This window comes from Peromyscus leucopus, chromosome 20 (genome assembly GCF_004664715.2).
Source record: "Peromyscus leucopus breed LL Stock chromosome 20, UCI_PerLeu_2.1, whole genome shotgun sequence".
NCBI classification, from domain to species: Eukaryota; Metazoa; Chordata; class Mammalia; order Rodentia; family Cricetidae; genus Peromyscus; species Peromyscus leucopus.
This window is the reverse complement of record NC_051080.1, coordinates 38,954,667-38,977,480: the sequence shown is the minus strand read 5'-3', so window position 1 is coordinate 38,977,480 and position 22,814 is coordinate 38,954,667. Positions and strand designations below refer to the sequence as shown.

Here is a 22,814-nt window from a genome sequence, read left to right as displayed (position 1 = left end):
GGCACGCCCAGCCCCAGCCCCGGCTCCCACCCAAGTTCCGAAACGGGATCGCACGCGGGCAGGGCAAGCCCCGCCCTTCCTTCGAAGCCCCGCCCCCGAGGCCCGTCAGCACCGAACGCACATGCGCGAAAGTGCGTCCCCGCCCCCGCCCCATGTTCCGTGCGGAGTCTCTGGGATCTCTGTCACCTCACAGTAGTCGTTGCTGGTCGCGGGCGCGGGGGCGCGGGTAGCGCAGGGCCGCCTCTCCCCCGCCCTCAGCCCGGGCCCGGGCTCGGTCCCCAGCTCCCTCCTCTCTCCACCTTGGTCGGGTACCGGAAGGTCCAAGCCGCTGCCGGGTGCCCGAGTGCCATCGTGGCCGCCGCCACGGGTCCTGATGGAGCCGCCGAATCTCTATCCGGTGAAGCTCTACGTGTACGACCTGTCCAAGGGCTTGGCCCGGAGGCTCAGCCCCATCATGCTGGGTGAGGGGCCCGGGGCCCGTGGGAAGAAGGCAGGTGGCCGCCCGCAGCGCCCTGCCGAGCCGGGAAGAGGGGCCCACGGGTGAGAGTGGGGTGGGGTTTCCTGAACCGCTTTTCCAGCTCCTTGATCGAATCCAAGGAGACACACACACGCTCTCCTTGCTGGCTGGGAGCAAGCCCTTCAGCTAGGGGCTAGGGTAAGCCGACTGATCTTGGCGGGTTCCCCTGGCTTCTTGGGGGAACCCTCTACACCCTTCCTTGGCTCAAAGTCGAGAAAGCCAGGGTGCCTCCCGCGCGTGTCCCTGGTGGTGGGAGCGACACTGCAGAGGAGATTCTCTGGTGGCCCTCGGAGTCACTGCCCTCGCGCCAAAAGGAAACTCGCCCTGCAGTCCTCGGAGTGGATGGGAAGTGAGCGCTAGAGCGGCCGAGGGCCTCACCCCTCGCCAGGTTCCAGGTTAGGTCAACTTAGGTCAGCCGGAGCCAGAACTTGGAACTAATCACACTCCGTCCCGACAAGGCGGTCTTCGCTCAACAGTTAATTGCCTTTGACCAGATGGTGAAAAAAAAAGCAATTCTGGGGGAGGACGGGAGGCTGTTGTATCAGTAAGGAGTAGTAAAGGGAGATACTTCGATTGTGTTCAGATCGAATGTTTTCGTGCTGAGAGAGAAAAGCAGCCCTTCAGTATAGGTCCAACTTCAAGTCAAATACCAAAATGTCTGTGTCACATAGGACTTGCCAGGTTTGTCTTTTCAGGTAATGGTGGACAAAAAAGGATTTCAGGTATTGAAAAATGACATAGTTTTGGGTTGTTCGTTTGAATAGCTAGTTTCCTGAAGAAGGGCTTAGTGCTTCCCAGGCAGGACAAGGGGCAGAGATAAGGAAGCAAGGCAACTTTTGAGGGCCATCCATTTGTGATGTGTCACTGAGTTGAACTTAATCCTTCAACTCTGGGCCAGTGAGTGGTTTCCAAATTTGGCTTCACATCAGAATCATCTAGAACGTTTGTTAAAAACACACCTGACTAAGGTCGTAGCTCACTCGCTGGAAGAGTTCTTGCTTGGCTTGCTTCAAGCTTGATCTCCAGCACTGAAACAAAAAACAGATACATTCATTTCCAACATACATGGTTAAATTGGAATTGAAAAAAAAAAAATTAGAGCAACCTGTGGTGAAGCATACCTGTGATCCTAGTACTAAGGAAGCTGAGACAAGAGGGTTCGAGTTCAATACATAGTGCAAGAAAGAAAGGAAGGAAGGAAGGAAGAAAGAAAATGGAGAGAGAGATGAGGTTAAAACAGTTCCTCCACCAAAGAAACTGGTATGTGGTATGAAAGCAGACGTGGAGTGAAGGGGAAGCTTTACCCCAAACTTTTCTTATTGTTTAAATACATGTGCGCATCTGTAAGTTTTAAATGTATGAATCATAGAGCCATGCTTCACAAACACTAAAACAGAATTTTTGGAAATCTGTATTGTTAATGAGTTTTTCAGATCATTCTTATGTAGCCAAGCCATCCCTTTATTGGAGAGTGGTTTGTACCTAGGTCATGGGTTGTTTGCAGGGCTTAGGGTCAAGGTATGACTCAGTGGTAGAGGCCTTACTTAACACCCGCACAAGGCCTGAGTTCAGTCTCCAGCACACCTAAGAAGGAAGTAAGGCAAATCTGAAAACAAAACTTCCCAGTCTTCTTTATCAGTTGTGGGACGCTTGAGTCATTAGTAGATTCTATCAGTCAGGTTCTAGCTAAACCTTGGACTGAAGCCGTTTGTCTAGTTTTATCACAGGAAGGCATTGTCTGTCTCCTAGACCCATAAAGCCTTCCCCCCTTATACTAGTTATTTTTTGTCCTAATATCCAAAAAAATTATTTTTACCCAAAAGAGACACTAGAGATTGTTGTTCATTAAACAAATATTGGAGTGTTTAGCATATGCTGATGTATGTGTTAATGTTTAACAGAGGTGAGTAGAACCAACAGAGATGTTTGCAATCATGAAGCTAGTTAGTGTGGGAAATTTATGTATATATATTAAATACATATGTATATATTAAAATCAAATTGTGATCTGTGCTAAATGCCAAGATAGAAAATAATATAGGAAACTTGGTTTTAAATAAGAGTTTCAGAAGCTGTGCCTTTTAAGCTGAAAATATAGGATGAGGAAGAAGCAACCATCCATGGAAGATGATGTGGGAGTTAGAGGCCTCTAGATAAAAGGATTGACCAGCCAAGATCTAGAGCATGAAAGCCTGGTTGTTGGAGGGGCTGAAAAATGCCGTGTGGGGAGTATGGTTGTAAAGGGGGAAGAATATAAGACAGGTGAAGTGATAGACTCACCACCCTTAGCCCCTGGGGCTTGGACCCAAGCACTTCAAGTATATTAGTCAAGCGTCCCATCACTGAGCTACATCCCTGGCACGCTGTCCCTTTAAACAGATGTGATGCTCTAGAAGGTATCAGCCAAACATGAAGCTCCACTAGTGTGGCACATCAGAGGCTAGAGCCTTGCTACAAATTTAATTCTCCTTTTTCCTGTATTGTCTTTATTCCCTTTTACAAAACGAAGGAAAGAAGAGTTAGCAAAAATCATAGTCATTACTTTCTAAAGTTAAAAACATTTAAGAAAAGCCAGGTAGTTCATAGCACTCTGAAGCAGGAGGATAACAAGTTTGAGGCTACCTGGGGCTGCAGAGTGAGAGCCTGTCTCTGAGAAGCAAGCACAGGGCAGCCAGCACTCTGGTAGTAGTGATTGTTGTTGCTGGTGTTGTTATTATTACTGGGGTTTTTTTTTTTTGGGGGGGGGGGGTTGGAGACAGGGTTTCTCTGTGTAGCTCTGGCTACCCTGGAACTTGTTTGTAGTCCAGGCTGGCCTTGAACACTGAGATCTGCCTACCTCTGTCTCCCGAGTGCTGGGATTAAATGTGTGCTCAGGCAGTGCTCTGGTTGTGCTCAGTAAACGCTTCTCTAAAAATAAACTGACTGGCCAGGCAATGGTGGCGCACGCCTTTAATCCCAGCACTCGGGAGGCAGAGGCAGGCGGATCTCTGTGAGTTTGAGGCCAGCCTGGTCTACAGAGCGAGATCCAGGAAAGGCACAAAGCTACACAGAGAAACCCTGTCTCGAAAAACAAAAATAAATAAATAAATAAATAAATAAATAAATAAATAAACTGACTGGATGCTGGGTATGGTGGCGAACACCTTTAATCGAAGCACTTGGGAGGCAGAAACAGGTGGATCTTTGTGAGTTCAAGGCCAGCTTGACCTATATAGTGAATTCAAAGACACCCAGGGCTATGAAGAGAAAACCTGTCTCAAAAAAACAAATAGAGTGTAAATAGGCACGGCCTTTCTCTTGTTCCCTTTGAGATGCTAGCATCATCATCAAAGTTGGATATACCCACATTCAGTTAGTTCCCATATATTGATTTCTCATTCCCAAATATATGTACACTTTAAAAAAAGAGGTCATTTGTATGGGCCAGCAAGACAGCTCATCAGGTTAAGACCCTTGTCACCAGCCTGACCACCTGACTTTGGTCCCCAGAACCTAAGAAGAGAGCCAACTCCAGAAAGTTGCCTTCTCACTGCCACGTGTGCAACGTTCTGCACCCACACATTTGTAAATGTGCTAAAATTAATGTGTTTATTTACTCATGTTTGAGAGGAATTCTAGAAGAATATAGCAGAGTAGTTGAGAACTTGTCACAAGCCCACCCCCCCACCCCTTTTCCTGAGTTGCGGACACTGGCATCCTTACCACACCTTGTGAAATAGGTCTTGTTATTTGCCCCAAGTCACACAGCTGAGCTGGGTTATGGACTCAGCTTATCTCACCACCATTCTGCTAATACCAGCCGTCCAAGGTAATGTGTTCCCTTACAGCTAATGTAAAGTGGGTTCCTTGTTCAGATGTCTAAAGGTGACCTTAGACAGACGTCTCAAGATTTACTGAAAAAAATCTGGGTTCCCTGTGTGTGCTACTCCTCTTCTTAGCACTGTGCCCACCCCTCTTAGCCCTCCTTTTCACACAGCAAATCCATGTCACACTTTAGTCATGTAAATTTCCTTCCAGGGGCCAGAGAGAAGGCTCCGTGGTTAAGAGCACATGCTGTTCTTGCAGAGGACCTGTTCCTAGTACCCATGTCAGGTAGCTCACAGCTGCCTGTAACTCCAGCCCCAGGGACTCTGACACTCCTCTACCTTCCCAGGTGCACATTTGTACACAGAAATAATAATAAAGTTACTTTTAAAAATGATAACTTCAAAAAAAATAAAAATAAATTTTAAAAAAAGATAACTTCAAGACCTTATTCGATTCTGGCATAGTTCATAGTTGACTTAAATAACACAGACTTAGACATCACTAAATTATCTTGTCCTTTTTTTTCTTTTTTAAGTTTTATTTATGTTTGCCTGTATGCCACATGTGAGAGTATACTACAGCAGTAAGTAAAATTTAAAAAACAAACACACTGGGTGGTGGTGTCGCATACCTTGATCCCAGCACTTGGGAGGCAAAGGCGGGCATACCTCTGAGTTCGAGGCCAGCCTGGTCTACAAAGTGAGTTCCAGAACAGCCAGGGTTACACAGAGAAACCCTGTCTCAAGAAAACAAAAAGACAAAACATACACACACACACACCAACAACAACAAACACATTTCTGGGCTGGGGAAATAGTTTCGTGGATAAAAGCTCTAGTTATACAAGCCTGATAACCTTCGTTTGAATGTACCCCATGTGTGCTGGAGCCCGTGGAAGCCAGAAGAGGGCATTGGATCCCCAAGACTAGAGTTTCAGGCAGTGTGGACCACTGGACATGGCGACTGGGAACCAAACTTGGGCCCTTTGAAGCTCTTAACCACTGAGCCATCCCTCTGGCCCCTATCCTGTCCTATTCTGAGGACATGTGCCTCCCACGAAAGTGTGTGTGTGTTCTGCAGTACCTCACTTGCCGCGATTATTCTTGGCACTCTAATTGAGTGGACAGCTTAATTGCACCTTTTCTCCCCATATCACTATTTGGCTAATATAATTAGTATTAAAATTGTCCTTCTGCTCTTCTTAATAACTTCAGCTACTCTTTAAATTTCCTGACCTCTTTTTGTGAAAAATCATGTAGAGATAAAGGCAGAGGCTTTGGAGGAGTGGGGGATTAAGATAGGGTCTCATGATGCAGCTTAGGCTGGTTTTGAACTTTAGGTTGTCCTGCCTCCGGTCCTCAGGCCTGCATGAGGAGCACATTTACCCACTGAGCCATCTCCCCAGCCCTGAAATTGGTTTTGTAACAAAGCTAACAGGTGTTTCATGTTTCTAACTCAGTCTTATATGTATGCCTAACAGTTATTTTTTTCTTAGGAGCTCATCAAATTGTTCTCAGGTTAAAGTTTTAGGAAATTGCATGTTAGAGTGCTTGCCTAGCATGCCATGGGTTTAAAAAATTAAAAAAAAAAAAAATCACCGAATCTGCGTTCATCTTGACAGAATGCAGTGACTATTTGGGTCTTTATATCTAGATCCTAGGACAATAGCAGTAGGGCCTCTTCAGGTGTAATTTCTTGAGAAGTAATGTGCGTGCATGTATAAAATGAAATAACCATATAAAAGAGATGGCAGTTGCATGCCAAGATAAATGCAGCAGCTGCTTGAATCTTTTCAGCAGGAGCCCGGAGCTTCTGGAGGCAGAGACACCCATTCCGCAGAGTACCCCACAGTACCCCAGTGACTGCCAAGAGTGGGCGCTCCTTAAGGGATGTGAGCACCCACGTGGGTGGTGCCCCACTGAACTGTACCCTCTTTCCCAGTATTGATTATATGAATGACTCAGACTTGGAGATTAACTAGAATTTATTCAAATCTGAGAGAGGGTTTTGTTTTTTCTTGTGTGTTTTAGTGCCCTCTATTGTGCTTTGTTTTCATTCTTATTGTTCATTGTGTGTTCACTGTTTTATATCCACTGAAGGAATGAGGGAATAGGAATCCTTCATCTTTACTGTGCAAAATGCAAACCAATGTAGCTTGCAGCTCTGCATACTCCTGCTTAACATCTGCAGCCACCTCATGTTTAACACACTAGACACCAGCCTTCCTATGTCAGATTCTACAACAAAGTCCAGTTCTGTTAAGAAAAAAAAAAAATATATATATAGTGTTCTAGTTAGGGTTACTATTTCTGTGGTAAACACTTTGATGACCAGAGCAACTTGGGGAGGGAAGGGTTTATTTGACCTACATATCCTGTACCTCAGGCTGGTCAAACAGCAAATCTCCTGCCTCAGCCTTCCAAGTGCTAGGGTTACAGGTGCATATTATCACATCTGATACAGTTATTTTTACACTAGGAAAAAAAAATCCTGTACTGACTCTAAAGACTATGGTACTATACTGTTCAGTGTTTTTAAGCCTACCTTTTAGTTGTTTTTTGTTGTTGTTGTTGTTTTGTTTTGGTTTGGTTTTGGTTTTTTCGAGACAGGGTTTCTCTGTGTAGCTTTGCCCCTTTCCTGGATCTCGCTCTGTAGACCAGGCTGGCCTCGAACTCACAAAGATCCGCCTGCCTCTGCCTCCTGAGTGCTGGGATTAAAGGCTTGCGCCGCCACCGCCACCACCCAGCTTAAGCCTACCTTTTAGAATATATTACTTTGTGGTGCTCAGGTTAGAACTTGGTGCCTTGTGCATGGTGTAAGGCACATACCACCGAGCTTTACCTCCATGGTGATCTCCTGGCACCCCTTCTCTCTCCACGACAAGGAGGGTAAACCCATCTGCTAATAAGCAATTTTTTTTTGGGGGGGGTGTTTTTTGTTTGTTTGTTTTTTCGAGACAAGGTTTCTCTGTGTAGTTTTGATGCCTGTCCTGGATCTTGCTCTGTAAACCAGGCTGGCTCTGCCTCCCGGGTGCTGGGATTAAAGGTATACACCACCACCACCCAGCATTATTTTCTTATAATAATGACGGCAGAGGGCTGCATTATACAAATGCTTCCTTTTCCTTTTTCCCAGAGAGTAAGCAGAGTTTCCAGTTAACACGTAAGCATCTCATTGTTGGTGAAGTGCCAGTTAAAGCACTATGTTGCTAGGGGAGGGTTATGTGGAGTGAACCAGGGCTGCACTTGATCTATACCATAGAGCTAACATGTTCCCTTTCCCTACCAAACTGAGACGAAAGGCCACCTGCAAAGAGGCTTGTGCCTCAGGAGTTCCTCACTGCCATCCTCTTAACTCTTAGTAATAGGCATCTGCATAGCAGCAGCAGTATGCTGGGACTGGTGGCCTGTGTGTCTGTATGTTTACAGTCTCCAGCTCCAAGGCTAAGAGCAGATGGAGTGCTCACCCCAACACTTCCGGTGCCTCTTTACTCCTGGACAGTGAAGGCAGACACCAGCACCCCTGGCCCTACACCTTCGATCATCTGTGAGCTGACACCCATGTCTTCTCTTTGTTTCCCACATCCATACTCCTGCGTAGGCCTCAGAGTGAATGTGCTGGATGTGCCAATAAGCTTAGAGGCACAGAGCCACATGACTGAGGACATCCCGGTGGGAAGTAATCCTCTCTATGCTGTGCTAATATCCACGAGTCTAATTCATGTCCCCCAAGGGCTTTGTGCCCTACTTTCAGAGTTTGCACTACCACACCTCACCTTCTCTCATCCTAATCCTGCCAAAAAATTAAAACACGGGGGAGCCTGCTTTTTCCCGTGCCTGCCATCCTGCCAAGGCTATGGTCCTCATTCTTTTCTTCCCAAGGGTAGGCTCATGCATTTCTACCTCAGCATCACCAACAAACTCATCTTCACATCTTGTCTTTCTTTTCATACTAGACAAAACGTCCGTCTGGCTGTCCTGGAACTCGCTCTGTAGGCTAGGCTGCCCTCAGACTCAGAGATCCATCTGCCACTGCCTCCTGAGTGCTGGAATTAAAAGCGTGAGCCACTAGTGCCCAACTTAAAACAGAGCTCTTTTCATCTTTTTAAAATGATTATAAATGTGCACTGTGTAACATTTAACTATGTGAGAATAGGTCTGGGAACATGGCTCCACTGGCAAAGCGCTTATCTAGCATGCACAAACCCCTGGACTTGATCCCTAGTATCACATAAACTGAAAGTGGTGATAAACGTCTTTAATCCCAGAAGGTGGAAGTGAATCAGAATTCAAGGTCATCCTTGGCTACATAGCCAGTTAGAGGCCAGCCTAGAATGCATGAGACCTTATCTCAGTCTTCACTTATTTGTACAGACTTCTCTCTGGCAGATACAACCATCTTTGCCCCTGCTCGCTCCTTCATTGGCTGAAATCAAGCTCTTGAAGGTAGCTCTTCATCTTTATTAACATAGCACCCTGTTTTTACCACTGTTTCAGAGCTTATCAGCATTGTGTTTAGTTCGTTATTTATGTGTGTCTCTTTCCACTTGGAGCTTCTGCAGGTAGCTGGTAGGTAGAAGAATAGGATAATAGGCCCCAAGTGCAGGTCAGTGGGAGAGCATGTGCTTAGCATGCTCATACACCTGCCTTCATTCAGTCCCCAGCACCAAATAAATGTGCATTGCCTTTTTAGAACACACCATTTAGTTTGGTTCCATTGTTTTCTTAAGACTTGCACCTTAACGGAGAGCTAGGTAACATCCTTCATTGTTTTACTGTGGGTTTGCTGTAAATGACATAGTTGATTTAACCCCAGCTGGGAAATAAACACGTGTGCCAGTGTTTTTATTTGCTTTCTGATAAAGCAAAGTTGCTTCTGAACTTCCTGAACACAGTGCACCCTTGTCACAACCAGAGAACTGCCATGGAAGAGCTGAGTTTCTAGAAAGACTTCCAGGAGGTCTCTAACAGTTTTCTCCTGGTTTGAGTGAGTTCTAAGTTTACCCAGGCTGAGGGGGGCATTCAGTCTTGTCCCAAATGGCTAATCCTCTCTTTTTTTCCACAGGGAAGCAACTGGAAGGCATTTGGTAAGTGGGGTGGGACTCCTCATATTGACGCTATCCCATATCCCTTTTTTTCTAGAGATATCTTTTGAATTTTTGTTTTTATGGTAAGGGTGTATGTATGTCTGTGTCCCATGTAAGTGCTTGCTGCCCAGGAAGCCAGAAGAGGGTGTCGGATTCCATCACACTCAAGTTACAAACAGTTGTGAACCACCATGTGGGTGCTGGGAATAGAACCTGGGTCCTCTGGAAGGATAGGCAGTGCTTTTAACTGCTGAGCCATTTCTCCAGCCCCCAATTTCCCCTATTCTAAAACAGCAGCTCTCCGTGGAGCTGATTTTGTCCCTCCAGCTCACACGATGTTGGCCATGTCTAGAGACTTCCATGTCAGAGCTAGAGGGAGGGTGCTACTATCACCTACGGGTAATCACCTTCCATTAATGCTTCCTACAATAGCGTCATCCACCCCAATGTCCAGAGGGAGGACACCGATCTGTGGTGCTGTCTGCCACCTTTGTCCCCGAGTCCCACCTACTGCAGATTGGAAATGTTCCAAAAAAGGAGTCTGCTGCTGTGCCGTCCATTCTCCTGTGCCTAAGTTAGCTCCTGGAAGCAGTGTCAAAATCCTGAATGTTAGCTGGGAGTGATTGCGTACACTTTTAATCCCAGCACCTAGGAGGGGAGGCAGAGGCAAGCAGATCTCTGAAATAGAGGCCAGTCTTGTCTACGTGGGGAGCTCCAGGCCCACCAGGGCTACATAGTGAGGCTCTGTCTTACAAAAGGAAAAAAAGAAAAAGGAAGATGTAAAATGTTCTGAAATATAAAAGTGCTTATCCTAAACGTACAGACTCTTTTATCATTATTCCCTGAACAGTAGAGTGCAGTGACTGTATGGCATTTACATCATGTACAATACTGTGTGTCATCTTTAAATGATTCAAAGTGTACTTAAGGGTGTGTGTAAGTTCTGTGTATGTCTGTTCCATTGTAGACAAGGGACTTGAGCATCTGTGAATTGGGGATGGAGATGGGGACAGTTCTAGATCAGTCATCCCAGACTCAAAGGGACACTGAGTATGTCTTACTCGTGTCTTCACCTGGCTAATATGAAATTGGCCGTCACAGGGACATCTGTGGGCAGAAATTGTTCTCACTGCAGTATGGTGCTTTCTTTTTCTTGGGAAGTTACCAGTTTTCTGGCTCACTGTCCCTCTCTGTGACAGGCACACCTCTATAGTTGTACACAAGGACGAGTTCTTCTTCGGCAGCGGCGGCATTTCCAGCTGTCCCCCGGTGAGTGTCCCCACTGACCTGCAGATTTCGGGGGTTCCTGTAGCCTGAGAAATTTGGCTTCTATCGTGTTCCTCTGACTCGTGGCAGTTCCTCGTGTAGCCATACATAAGCCAAGTACGGTGGTGTGCTGCACAGGCCTTTAATCCCGGTACTTGGAAAGCAGAAGCAGATGAATCTCTGTGAGTTCAAGCCCAGCCTTGTCTGCAGAGAGTTCCAGAACAGCCAGGGCTACAGAGACACTTTCTTAAAAAAAAAAAAAAAAAAAAAAGACTTAAACTGAACAGTTTTGTAATCCTAATACTTGTGGGTATAGGCAGGAGGATCAGGAGTTCAAGTCTTTCTTGGCTGCCTATTGAATTCAAGGCTAACCTGAGTTATATGAGACGCTATCTCAAAAAAGCACTCCTAACAAGGACTAGTGCTGTGCTCAGAAATACACAGCAGGTCCAGGTGCTTGTCACCATGCCTGACAAACTGAGTTCAATCTCTAGAACATCCACAGAAGTAGAGAACCATCCCTTAACTTGTCCTCAGTCCTCTGGCTGGAGCTCGTGTGTGCGCACGCTGTGATAGATAATGAAACAGAGCTTCCAGGGAGAGATTGTTAACAGTCTGGCTGCTCTGCCAGAAGACCTAGGTTTGATTTCCGGCACCCACATGTGGCAGCTAACAACTGACTATAACTCTAGTTCCAGAGGATCCAGTGCCCTCTTCAGGTACCACATGCAGGTAGTGCACAGACATACATGCAAGCAAAACACCCATGCACATAAAAGTAAGTTTTAAATTAAAAATACATATCAAAAACTAGGGCTGGTGAGATGGTTAACACGAGAAAGTTACTTGCTAGCTACCAACTCTGATGACCTGAATTTGATCCCTGGGACCCATCTAGTGATTCCTACAAGTTGTGCTCTGATCACTTTGTTTGCATGCACACGTATATACACACAAGTAGATAAATGTTTAAAAAAAAAATGGTAAAGCCAAAGAGAGAGTGAAGGCCTTAAGATGCTTTCAGTAGTTGGAGGTGTGTCTCGGTGAACACGTGCCTAGCGTCAACGCCCCATATTGCACTCTCAGCATGGGAGTGGGGGAGGAGAGGAGAGAGGAAGAATACCCATGTCCTTCTCAGAACATTTCTCTCAGAGCCACCTCAGGATTGTCATGGGATGGACTCAAGCAAAGACCATCCATTTTGATACCATAAGTAGGGAGTCATTCTTGATTTTTCACTGACCACCCTGCCTATAACAAATATTTCATTAGGCCTGGTCACTTCTTTTTGTGTTTGCTTTTTGGGATAAAAAGGTCTCTTGTGGCTGAGGCTGGCCTCAAGATCACTGTGCAGCTGATTATTTCAGCTTGAGCCCTCCCACTGCTCATCTTTACCTCCCACATTCTGGGATCATAGGCATGTTTGCATCCAGAAAGCCCGGTCGGACGTTCTACTTGTCAGTGTGTCTTAAGTCAGTCTGCCTCTCTTCATCTCTTCCCATCCCTCCAGAGCTTCACTGCAGTCCTGGCCACTTCCTGTCTAGACTGGACCTGTGAGCTAGCCTGATCTCCCTCTGTCCTCCATGTGGGAGACAGACTGAATCTCTGAGATCTTCTTGCCTCTGCCTCCCAATTAAAGATATGCACGTCCACGCTTGCATCAAACTCACCATGTAGCCATGGGTGTCCTTGAGCTGCTGACCTCCCTCCTTGTCACCCTAGTGCTGGGATTACATAGCCCTGACTATCCTGGAACTCTCTAGGTAGAACAGGCTGGCCTTGAACTAAAAAAGGTCCTCCTGCCTCTGCTTCCTGCCTGCTGGGGCTAAAGGCATGTGCTACTATGCCCTACATACTGAGTTTCGAGATGCTGGGTGATTTTTTTGGGTTTTTTTTTTTGGGGGGGGGCGTGTTTTTAAAGGAATTTCATGTTTCAAAGTATGTCCCTGCTTTAGCCAAAGGCAGTAGGGTCTCCCGCTGAGCTTGTCTATGGATCCTTCCTAGCCATCCTCTTTTCAGGTTCTGTCTTCCCCCGCTCTGCCCTCTTCCAGCTTGGGCATTTAAACCTGTACTCCAGTTCCAGTCTAGCTCCCTAAGCCTTCCCCTGGATGTGCCTCTCCATTCTTCAGGTCTGAGCTGGGTGGTGATTCCCTCTGGCAAATCTCAGCCTGGCTCCCCTGCCACAGGTATTCAGGAATGATGCTCTGTGTTTTTTCAGCATGGCCCTTATTTCAGCTTTTTTTGTTTGTTTGTTTGAGACAGGGTTTCTCTGTAGCTTTGGGCCTTTCCTGGATCTCTCTCTGTAGACCAGGCTGGCCTCCAACTCACAGAGATCCACCTGCCTCTGCCTCCCGAGTGCTGGGACTAAAAGTGTGCACCACCACTGCCTGGCCTATTTCAGCTTCTTGTCATCCACTGGTGTATAGAATTTTTTACCTGCCTTCCCTAATAACCTTTAAGTTCCGTGAGGACAGAAATCTCATTTTTTGTATCCATTGTACTCCCAGTGTCTAGTGTTAGAAGTAACATGTAAGTTCTCAATACATCTGTCCCATGGGTGAATAATAGGAGTTGCAATAGTGACCTCTTATCCTTTGGAACATTAGGTAATTTTCCTCTGGCTACCATAATTACTGATCTGCTCACCATGCCTTCCCCAGTGCCAAAACAATGTCAGCCTGAAAGGAAGTGCTCTGGGGCTGTCATTCAGTGGCTTTTATAGGCAAGCTCTGTTCTGGAATGTTCTCCTTCCCCAAGTCTACCCTCCTTGATGTCCTGTTGCTTACCCTTTGGCTACTCTTCCCACTCCTTTAGTCTCCTGTGGCAGCCCAGCTGTCATGTTCTGTCCTTATGATCATCTATTGGGGACAAAGGAGACCACAGGTTCCAGGTTTCTGTCTTTTTGTTGTTGTTTATATTTTTTGAGACAAGGTCTCTCTATGTAGTCCTGGCTGTCCTGGAGTTCAAGATGTAGACCAAGCTGGCCTCGAACTCACAGAGATCTTCCTGCCTCTGCCATCAGAGTGCTGGGATTAAAAGTGTGCGCCACCACACTCGGGTTTCTGTCTTTTTAACAACAGAATGATAAACAGTGTAGAGACTGCACAGGAATCAGCTTCCAGGCCCCACAAGCAGCCAGAAGCCAAACTCCGAATTCTATAACCTTAGCAAACAGAAAATAGCCCTCTTCCTATGACAAGAGTGTTCCAGCAGTTAAAAATGAAGCTGTTGGAACAGAGTTTTGTAGTTTTGTGTGGAAAGTCACAATTTAAAAGAGGCAGGGGGGGGGGGGGACAACGACACGCGCAGCACGTGGCTGGAGAGATGGCTCAGAGGTTAAGAGCACCGACTGCTCTTCCAGAAGTCCTGAGTTCAATTCCCAGCAACCACATAGAGGCTCACAACCATCTATAATGAGGTCCAATGCCCTCTTCTGGCCTGCAGGCATACATGCAGACAGAACACTGTATACATAATTAATAAATAAATAAAAAGATAAATCTTAAACAAAACCCTCAAGCCTGGCACAGTAGTACACACCTTCAATCCCAGGACTTGGGAGGCAGAGGCAAGTGAGTTGGAGGCTAGCCAGGTTACATAATAATTTAACAAATGGAGAAGATAGCCTGGAGTTCCTCAGATCCCTTCTTAAAAATTAACAGGATGTTGAGGGTCTCAGTGACAGCATACTGGCCTAGCATGCATGAGGTCCTGGGTCTGATCGCCAGAACAGCCTAAAGAAAGAGAAAGAGATGGAGATGCGACTTAGTGACTTTCTTGGGTTGACTCTTTCAGGGAGGGACATTGCTTGGGCCTCCAGACACTGTGGTTGATGTGGGGAACACAGAAGTCACAGAAGAAATCTTTCTGGAATACCTGTCCTCCCTGGGGGAATCTCTGTTCCGGTGAGTAAGGACAGGGTGGTGGCTCCTTGTGTGCGCCACTGCTGACACTCACACTCAGGGGTGGAGCCAGGACGGCCGTCCCTGACACTGAGCTCTGGCCTCGTCGCAATTACTGGGCGACCGAAAGAACCCCCCGCTCCTTGGTCTCTTCAACAGCAGACATACATCCCAGCAGGCTTAAGAGGCTTTAGTCAGGCTGATCATGTAGCTCAGTTGGTAGAGTGCTTTCCCATCATTCACAAAGCCTTGGTTCGAGCCCCTGCACCACAAAAACCTAAACTGGTGTGTTGGCACATGCTCAGGAAGTAGTGCAGGAACCTCCGGAGTTTGAGGTCATCCTTAGCTGCATACGGAGTGGAAGGCCACCTGAGCAGGAGATTGTCTCCAAAGAAAAAGGAGAACTTAGCCAGGCTGCGGTGACGCACACCTTCTCTCTGAGTTCAAGGCCAGCCTGGTCTACAGAGCGAGATCCAGGACAGCCAGGGCTACAGAGAGAAACCCTGTCTCGGAGGAAAACAAAACCACTGAGTCAAAGCCTGGTGAGAGGGCTCATCAGGTAGGCGTTTGCCGTAGGGCCTGACAGCCCACGCCGTGGGAGGAGAGAACCTGCTCTCACTCATTGTCCCCTGACTTTCCTCGTATTCCTACACACATACACAGAAAATAATGTAAAAAAAAATACAGAGGGGGCTGGAGAGATGGCTCAGTGGTTAAGAGCACTGGCTGCTCTTCCAGAGGACCCAGGTTCGATTCCCAGCAACCACATGGTGGCTCACAACCATCTGTAATGAGATGTGGTGCCCTCTTCTGACCTGCAAGCATACATGTAGGCAGAACACTATGTACATAATAAATAAATAAATAAGTCATGATTTGAAATAAGAATTAGAAAAGCTTTTAAAAAAAAATACAGAGGAGAGGCTAGAGCCATGGCTCCCAACCTGTGGGTTTCGATCCCTTTGGGTGTCTCATATCAGATATTTACATTAAGATTTATAACAAAAGCAAAATTACAGTTATGAAGTAGCAACGAAATAATTTAATGGTTGGGGGTTATCATGAAATGAGGGACTGTATTAAAGGGTCACAGCATTAGGAGGGTTGAGAACCACTGGCTTAGAGGATAAGAAACACTTGTTGAGCATATCTTAGAGAATAAGGCCTGAGTTCAGGTCCCAGTACCCACATGGAGGCACACAGTGAACTGTAACTCCGGTAACAGTCTCTGACCCCCTCTTCTAGCCTTCACAGGAAGTAGGCACACATGGTACACATTCATTCATACAAACACTCATACACATAAAAATAGTAAGTCTTTTTAAAAAAAATCTTTAGTCAGTTTCATTAAGGGTTCACCTCTGACCCTCATCCTGTTGTGAATGTAAAAATTCTGGAACTATCTAGAAAACATACATTCTTGGTTCATCTTTCCCTTGTAAATCACTTCTCGGAGGTTCAGATCTGCAGACAGCGGCCCTTCTGGAATGTTTGAGAGGACTGAGCATAGTCTTCACGTGAGGCTTTGCCCCCTCAGCTGCCGGCTGTCTCACCCGCTCCCCGACCTCTCTTGCATGTGCAGAGGAGAAGCCTACAACCTCTTCGAGCACAACTGTAACACCTTCAGCAATGAAGTGGCACAGTTCCTGACTGGGCGGAAGATCCCTTCTTACATCACTGACCTGCCCTCTGAAGTTCTCTCCACGTAAGTGTGACCACTCTGTTTCCGCCCCTGCCAACCTGAAAATCCCCATTTGAGGCAGTCAAGAGGCTCAGACCAGCCTCGGCTACATAGTGAGCTTCCTGATGGAGCCTGAGCTGTGTGAGGCCATGTCTCAGGAAGAAGAGGCACAGGAAAACTTAGGGCCCCTCCCCTACGGCAGCAGAATCCTTCTGGCCAGTAGGACCTGTTTGATGGCAGGTTCCACCTAGAAGGCCACCATTGTTCCACCCACCAGTGTGCACTAAACCTCCTTGGAGCTGGGCTTAAGTGCCACCACGGAACTTAGAAACCCACTTGACACTAGCTTAGATGTTTACAGAAAATCCTAGCGCCTGGTACACAAAGTCATCTCCCAGAAATGCTTATCTAAGTAGATGGCAGAATCTGGAACAACAGGATGACCCAGTTTATAACTGTTGTTTGTCTTTGTCATCCACACCCTGAGCTCTGTGACACCCTCCAAAGACCAAGTTCTGCTTGTGCTTGAACTTACAGTGCACACACAGCCCTCAGCAGAGGTTCCCTCTGCCCCTGATGGGGTCCCAGCCTTGAGAAGGGCCTGTGGGCCGTCACCCGGCTGTCACCTCCTAAAAGGGCACAAACCCCCAAAGCCATATCCTAATCACTCCCTTTTGTGATTGTACCAAACTGCCTCTGCCCACTCTAGGACAGTGCCCGTTTGTTGACTCTGACTCAGTTTCTCTTGAATTGGGGTCCCGGCAAATAAACTCAGTTTGGAAAAACAAAACAAACGAACAAAGCTGCCGAGGAACCCAGTCTCCCAGGCCTGGGACTGCCTTCTCCTGATGGATGTGTGGGACCCAGTCTCCTGGGCCTGGGACTGCCTTCTCCTGATGGATGTGTGGGACCCAGCCTCCCTGCCAAGAGATCTGGGTCCTGAGACCCTGAGCACTCCTGAGCAGCCAAATATTCTTGCTATTACTACTTAATGGGTAGGGTCCTGGAGCTTGTCTGGATTAAGGTTGATATTTAACGCTTGGATCAGTTTACAAGTACTTTATTCCCTTGATCTTAGGGGTGATTTTCAAATATGGCCGTATCAGCTAGGCACAGTGGTACGCACTTAGAATCCTAGCATTTGTGAGCCTGAGGCAAGAGGATCACAATGAATTTGAGACCAGCTTGAGCTACATAGGCCAGGCTGAGTTACATATTCAGTGAGGGGGGGGGATGCGGGGAGGGGGAGGGCAGTAACCTCTGAGGATAAAGCTCATGCCCAGAGTGTGTCATGAGCCGCTTTATTTTATTTTTCGAGACAGGGTCTCACTGTGTAGTCCTGACTACCTACAACTGACTGCATAGACTGTACTAGCCTCAGATGCACAGAGATCCATATGCCCCTGCATTCTGAGTACTTTATTTCCCAGGTACAGAGATCCTGAAAAGTCACCAGACTCCATTTTTACAGTGGTTTTCTAGCTAAGTTATTCTAGGAACAACAAAGAGGATACATCAAGTACAGAAATCTCTAGTTCTCTGTGGGTAGTGTTCACCCACAGCTCAGCAGGCCTGGCAGGTGTCAGTAATAAGATAGCAGCACCCACACAGAGGAGGGAGGTGAGAGTAAAACCCTAGAACAAATCCCAGCATTCGGGAGGCAGGTGGATCTCTGTGAGTTCAAGACCAGCCAGGACTACACAGAGAAACTCCATCTTGAAAAACCCAGAACAACAACAAAAAAAAAAAAAAAAAAAAAAACATAAAACAAGCTATTTAGAAGATTATTGGTCAGCTTTCTGATCCTGAAGCAGATACCTGAGATAATCAGTTTATAAAGAGACACGCTGCACCGTTAGAGGTTTTGATTCATAGTCACCTGACACCGTTACCTTTGAGCCTGAGATAAAGAAGCTCCTCGTGGTAGAGCAGGAGCTGCTTGCTTGTGGCCAAGACGCAGAGAGGAGGAGAGGGAACTAAGGCTCCACTTTGTCCTTCAAGGGCATGTCCCCAGTGACCAGAAGACCTCCCAATGGGCCCCACCTCTCAAATGCTTCCCAGGCAGAGAACCTGTGGGCCTTGGGGACCACTTACCAAGCCCCCTTACGAAGACCGGTGTGGCAGGAGATGCTGAGTAACAAGACCCACAACTGGCCAAGTAGGAGATTGGAGAGTCCTCAGCCCTAAGTGGAACGTATATACTGCACCCCCTCCTCCCTTTGACCCCAGCACTCAGGAGGCAGAGGCAGGCAGATCTTTGTGAGTTCTAGGCCAGCCTGGTCTACAGGGTGAGTCCCAGGCCAGCCAAGACTGTGTAGAACAGCAGTTCTCAACTTATGGATCTCAACCTCTTTGGGGGTTCCATATCAGATATACTGTTTGTCAGATATTTACATTACAATTCATATCAGTAGTAGCAAAATTGCAGTTATAAAGTAAGAATGAAGTAATTTTATGGTTGAGGGTCACCACACCATGAACTGTAGTAAAGGGTCGAAGTATTAAAGATTGAAAATCACTCTCGCCGGGTGGTGAGGACGCACAGCTTTAATCCCAGCACTCGGGAGGCAGAGGCAGGCAGATCTCTGAGTTTGAGGCCAGCCTGGGCTACAGAATAAGAACTAGGACAGGCACCAAAACGACATAGAGAAACCCTGTCTCGAAAAACCAAAAAAAAAAAAGAAAAAAGAAAGAAAGAAAGAAAATCACTCTATGTTGCAGAGAGACATGTCTCAAAAGAAAGAAAAGGAAGGCAGCGTGTGGTGGTGCTGCCATGCCCACCATCAGGGGCATCGTTCTGTCTGTGTTTAGGCTGCACTGCAAAGCTCTCCCTGTGCATGTCTCTTTCTCCACAGGCCCTTTGGACAAGCGCTTCGACCCTTCCTGGACTCCATCCAGATCCAGCCTCCTGGAGGGAACTCTGTGGGCAGACCCAGTGGCCAGAGCTAACAGGACTGCACGGGACTGCCTGCCCTCCAGGAATTTTCCTTTTTAAACAAAACAAACCCTACCAGATTTCTATTTTATAATTTTACATCAGAGCTAATGGGGACGGCTTTTTAAATTTCCCAGGGAAGGAGCTTGTCGGGCTGCACGTAGGACAGTGCTCCCGAGAAACAGAACAAATGCCATCCCCTCTAATAGTATTATACTAATTTATTAAGGCTGTCTTGTCTGTGAGTTCACTTCTGACGCTGTTGCCCGAGCGTCCTCTGCACTGGAGAAGGGGGTGCTTGTTTAAACAGAAAGAAAGAGTCACAATCTGAGAGAATCCCGTCCTGGACCCTCTTTCCAGAGGATACCCACATTCCACCCAGGGGGCCACACCTCTGGGCCCTGGCTGAGGTTGTTTTGTTTTGTTTTGTTTGTTTTTCGAGACAGGGTTTCTCTGTGTAGCCCTGGCTGTCCTGGAACTCACTCTGTAGACCAGGCTGGCCTTGAACTCACAGAGATCCGCCTGGCTCTGCCTCCCGAGTGCTGGGATTAAAGGCGAGCGCCACTGAGTTTTATACTGTCCATTCCCTGGAGCAGTCACCCTCTAGCAGCAAGTGAACCAAAGGAGTTGGTGGACATGGGGCCGGCTGTAGGCTGACTGCCTCAACCTAAGTGAACTCTTTAGCCGCAAGTTTACCCCCTCATCCCGAACAAGGCCACAGGCTGGGGCTGGAGCAGCCAGAGAGAGCCTCAGGATCAAAGGACAGGGAAGACAGGATAAAGCCATTCCTCTTCCTCCTAGACTCAATGCCAGTCCTCTCTGCCTGCCCCCAAGCTGCTCTTCCTCAGCAATAACTTGACCTGTCACCATTCATGGAGGTCTAGGCTGCAGTGGCAGGGACCTGGGCCTTTTCTGCAAATAATGACATCAGTTTGTTTATAGTCAGTAGAGCCACCCACCCACCCACCCACCCAGACCGGTATGCATTTGTCAGCTAAGTGCTGAGGGAACCACAGTGTAGAGAGGATACCATAATGATGTAGATTCAAGGTGGCAAGTTGTCTACAACAGGGACTTTCACATTATCCTAAAGTGTCTTGAACAGACATTCTCTCCATCGTCGTCGTTCTGACCTTAAGAGGTGTGGTTGGGGTGAGTGGGCATTTTCCTAGTGATGTGCCGCTACGATCCATCGCAGGAATCATCCAGAAGTCTATGATCTAGACTCTGGACTCTAGAAGGAACTTAAGGTTCCCTTTCTTGGTGTCAGCCTCCTACTAGCTAATTTGGGGACTGGATATGGAGAAGGGGACTCAGAGCAGGCACCTGAGACTCAGCTCCACATCTGTGGGAGCCCCTGCCATGGCCTCCTACCACTTCTGAAACTTGAGCTCAATTGCTCCTTCTGGGGCAGCCTTTCCTCCCTGAAAAGCTGCTGCTGGCTCCCCTGCTGTCTTTGCCAGTAGCCATATCAGTTGGCTTCATCGGGATCTCAGCCTCAGTGCTGGCCTGGTGCCTGAGCAGGGCCAAGTCCAGCTGGGATGTCAGGTGGTGTTTGGAACTTGAAGATTGGAATCAAATGGGTCTCAAGTCTCAACGGTTTGCAAGTGTGCGTGACAATGACAGATTAGAGGGGACACCAGCAGGAATTGTTTGCTGTTGGTCTGTTAACAGAATGGGACCCAGAAGGATGAATGTTCAAAGCTTGGCTTCTGGGTAGGTAGAGGTTGCTAAAAGCCTTCGTCACCTTTAATTCGCCTGGCCCCAGCTGCTAGCATCTCTACCTAGAGCCCTTGCCTCTCTCCTGACAGGTGCTGGACTGATTTTCCCATGTGACCAGATTCGTCTGGTTTCCCTCCTCGCAGCAGTGACTCAAATACCATGATATTCTGAGAATTTTTGTCATTTGATTGCTTGAACAGCCTCCTGTCATGTCCAGCAGCCGTCCATGCCAGTGCCTGTGCCCATGGCTCACAGGGAGATGGGAGGACTGGACAGTTTCTCAGACCTCTGCAGGAAGGCAAGCTCTTCCTCCCTATGCAAATCCTGTCACCACCAGAATCCCAGGCCAGGAACCCCACATCCCACTTCACATATCTCTGTCCCAGTATCTCAGGAGCGTGCTCTTGATGACCAGCTGCTCCACCTGGGCATGTACAAGTGAGCTGGGCGGGAACTGAGTCGTGTTCGTGCCACGTGACAGACACCCCGTGGAGGTCCATTGGCCAAGGGACAAGGGAAGTGGAGGCGTGAGACCATTGTCCTCTCTAGACAAAGTGAAGCGTGTTCCTTTGAGATTCCTTGGAGTCAAACTAATTATTATGTCTAATACAGAGGTGTTTGCTGGTTTTCATTGGTGTTTTTTCTAATGCAATAAACTCATTTATGCTGGTGTGATGTGTGTGAATCCTGACATGAAGCAACCCCAGGCTTCCCCATCTGATCCCCTGGGAGGTTAACCTTGCAGAGGCCAGGAGTGCTGCCTTTGCCTAGCTGGAAGGCTTGTGGATGAGCGTGGGTAGTAAAGAAAGGTATATGGTCCTCACCATTGGTGTAGGAAGATGGGGGAAGGGCCCCAGAGAAGGCAATGGGCATGAGGCTACTTTAACCCAGCGTTAGCTCCATAGTGAGACAGTGAGACCCTTTTTTTGCCTCCCCAAAAATTGTGTAAGAGTGTTGTGTGTGTGTGTGTGTGCGCGTCGCCGCGCGCTCCCAGATGCGTGCTAGATCTGGTGCCTCGCCTGCATTAAGAATGAAGAATTGTCTTAAGAACCATACAATGTCGCTCCTTATGGTCCAATGACAACCAAAGTTCCTCCTACAAAGTTTCTGGATTGAATGCGTTTATTAGGGTGCTCATAGCCATAGTTGGGGAGTTACAGAAAGAAGTGTGAGTAGCCCTAGACAGCCACACTGGAAGGTCTGTACCCAGCATGCATGATGGCTTCTCCATCCCTGCATAGATGGAGTCTTTGAAGCCTACATACTCTGACACCTCCTAGAGCCCCAGGGCCATGTGCAGGTAAGGCAGAATTGCATACAACTAGCTGGGGAAGGTGAATATTCTACTGAGGGTCCAGTGGCCCCTCCTATGAGGCAATGTGCGCAGTCAAGTTTGGCTCCAAGAATAGTGCTACCCAACAAGGAGCATTTGGTTCCATGAATTAGCAAGTGTTTACTTCTGATTTCATATATGGTCCTGAACAAGTGCTGTGGTTGGTGGCCAGCTTTCTAGAAGCTTCCCTTGTACTGCCAGGTATGCAGCCTGACTGGCTGTATGCAAAATCCAGCAGGCCAGGCCTGTGGTAATGCTTTCCCAACAACAGATCAGGGGGTGGGGGTTGGTCCCATTATACAGGAGGGAACAGGGCAGAGGAATGTCCAGGTGGCAGGTTGGCAAGGCCATTTTTGAATCCAGGCCATTTTCTCATGTCATCACTGAGGTATGGAGTCTTTCCAGTGTGCTGGTTTCTACAAGGCAGAGTAGAGATGACTTTGCCTGACATACCGGCTTCGTAAGAACACGCTAGGTGGGAACCTTTGAGATCCCTACTCAGATAACAGCTGGGCTACCCACCTTGGTAGGGTAGTACCAAGCAGTAAGTAAAGATCACTCTACC

General features: G+C 47.4%; 1 protein-coding gene across 1 annotated transcript; it reads left to right on the top strand.

Moving 5' to 3' along the window:
- Nucleotides 1–125: 125 nt before the first annotated feature.
- On the top strand, nt 126–21,587 carry Desi1 (desumoylating isopeptidase 1). Its single transcript, XM_028871233.2, has 6 exons — nt 126–461; nt 9,389–9,410; nt 10,610–10,679; nt 14,472–14,581; nt 16,161–16,283; nt 19,115–21,587. The coding sequence occupies exons 1-6, from the start codon at nt 374–376 to the stop codon at nt 19,206–19,208; spliced, it is 507 nt and encodes a 168-aa protein (XP_028727066.1). The 5' UTR covers nt 126–373; the 3' UTR covers nt 19,209–21,587.
- Nucleotides 21,588–22,814: the final 1,227 nt, after the last annotated feature.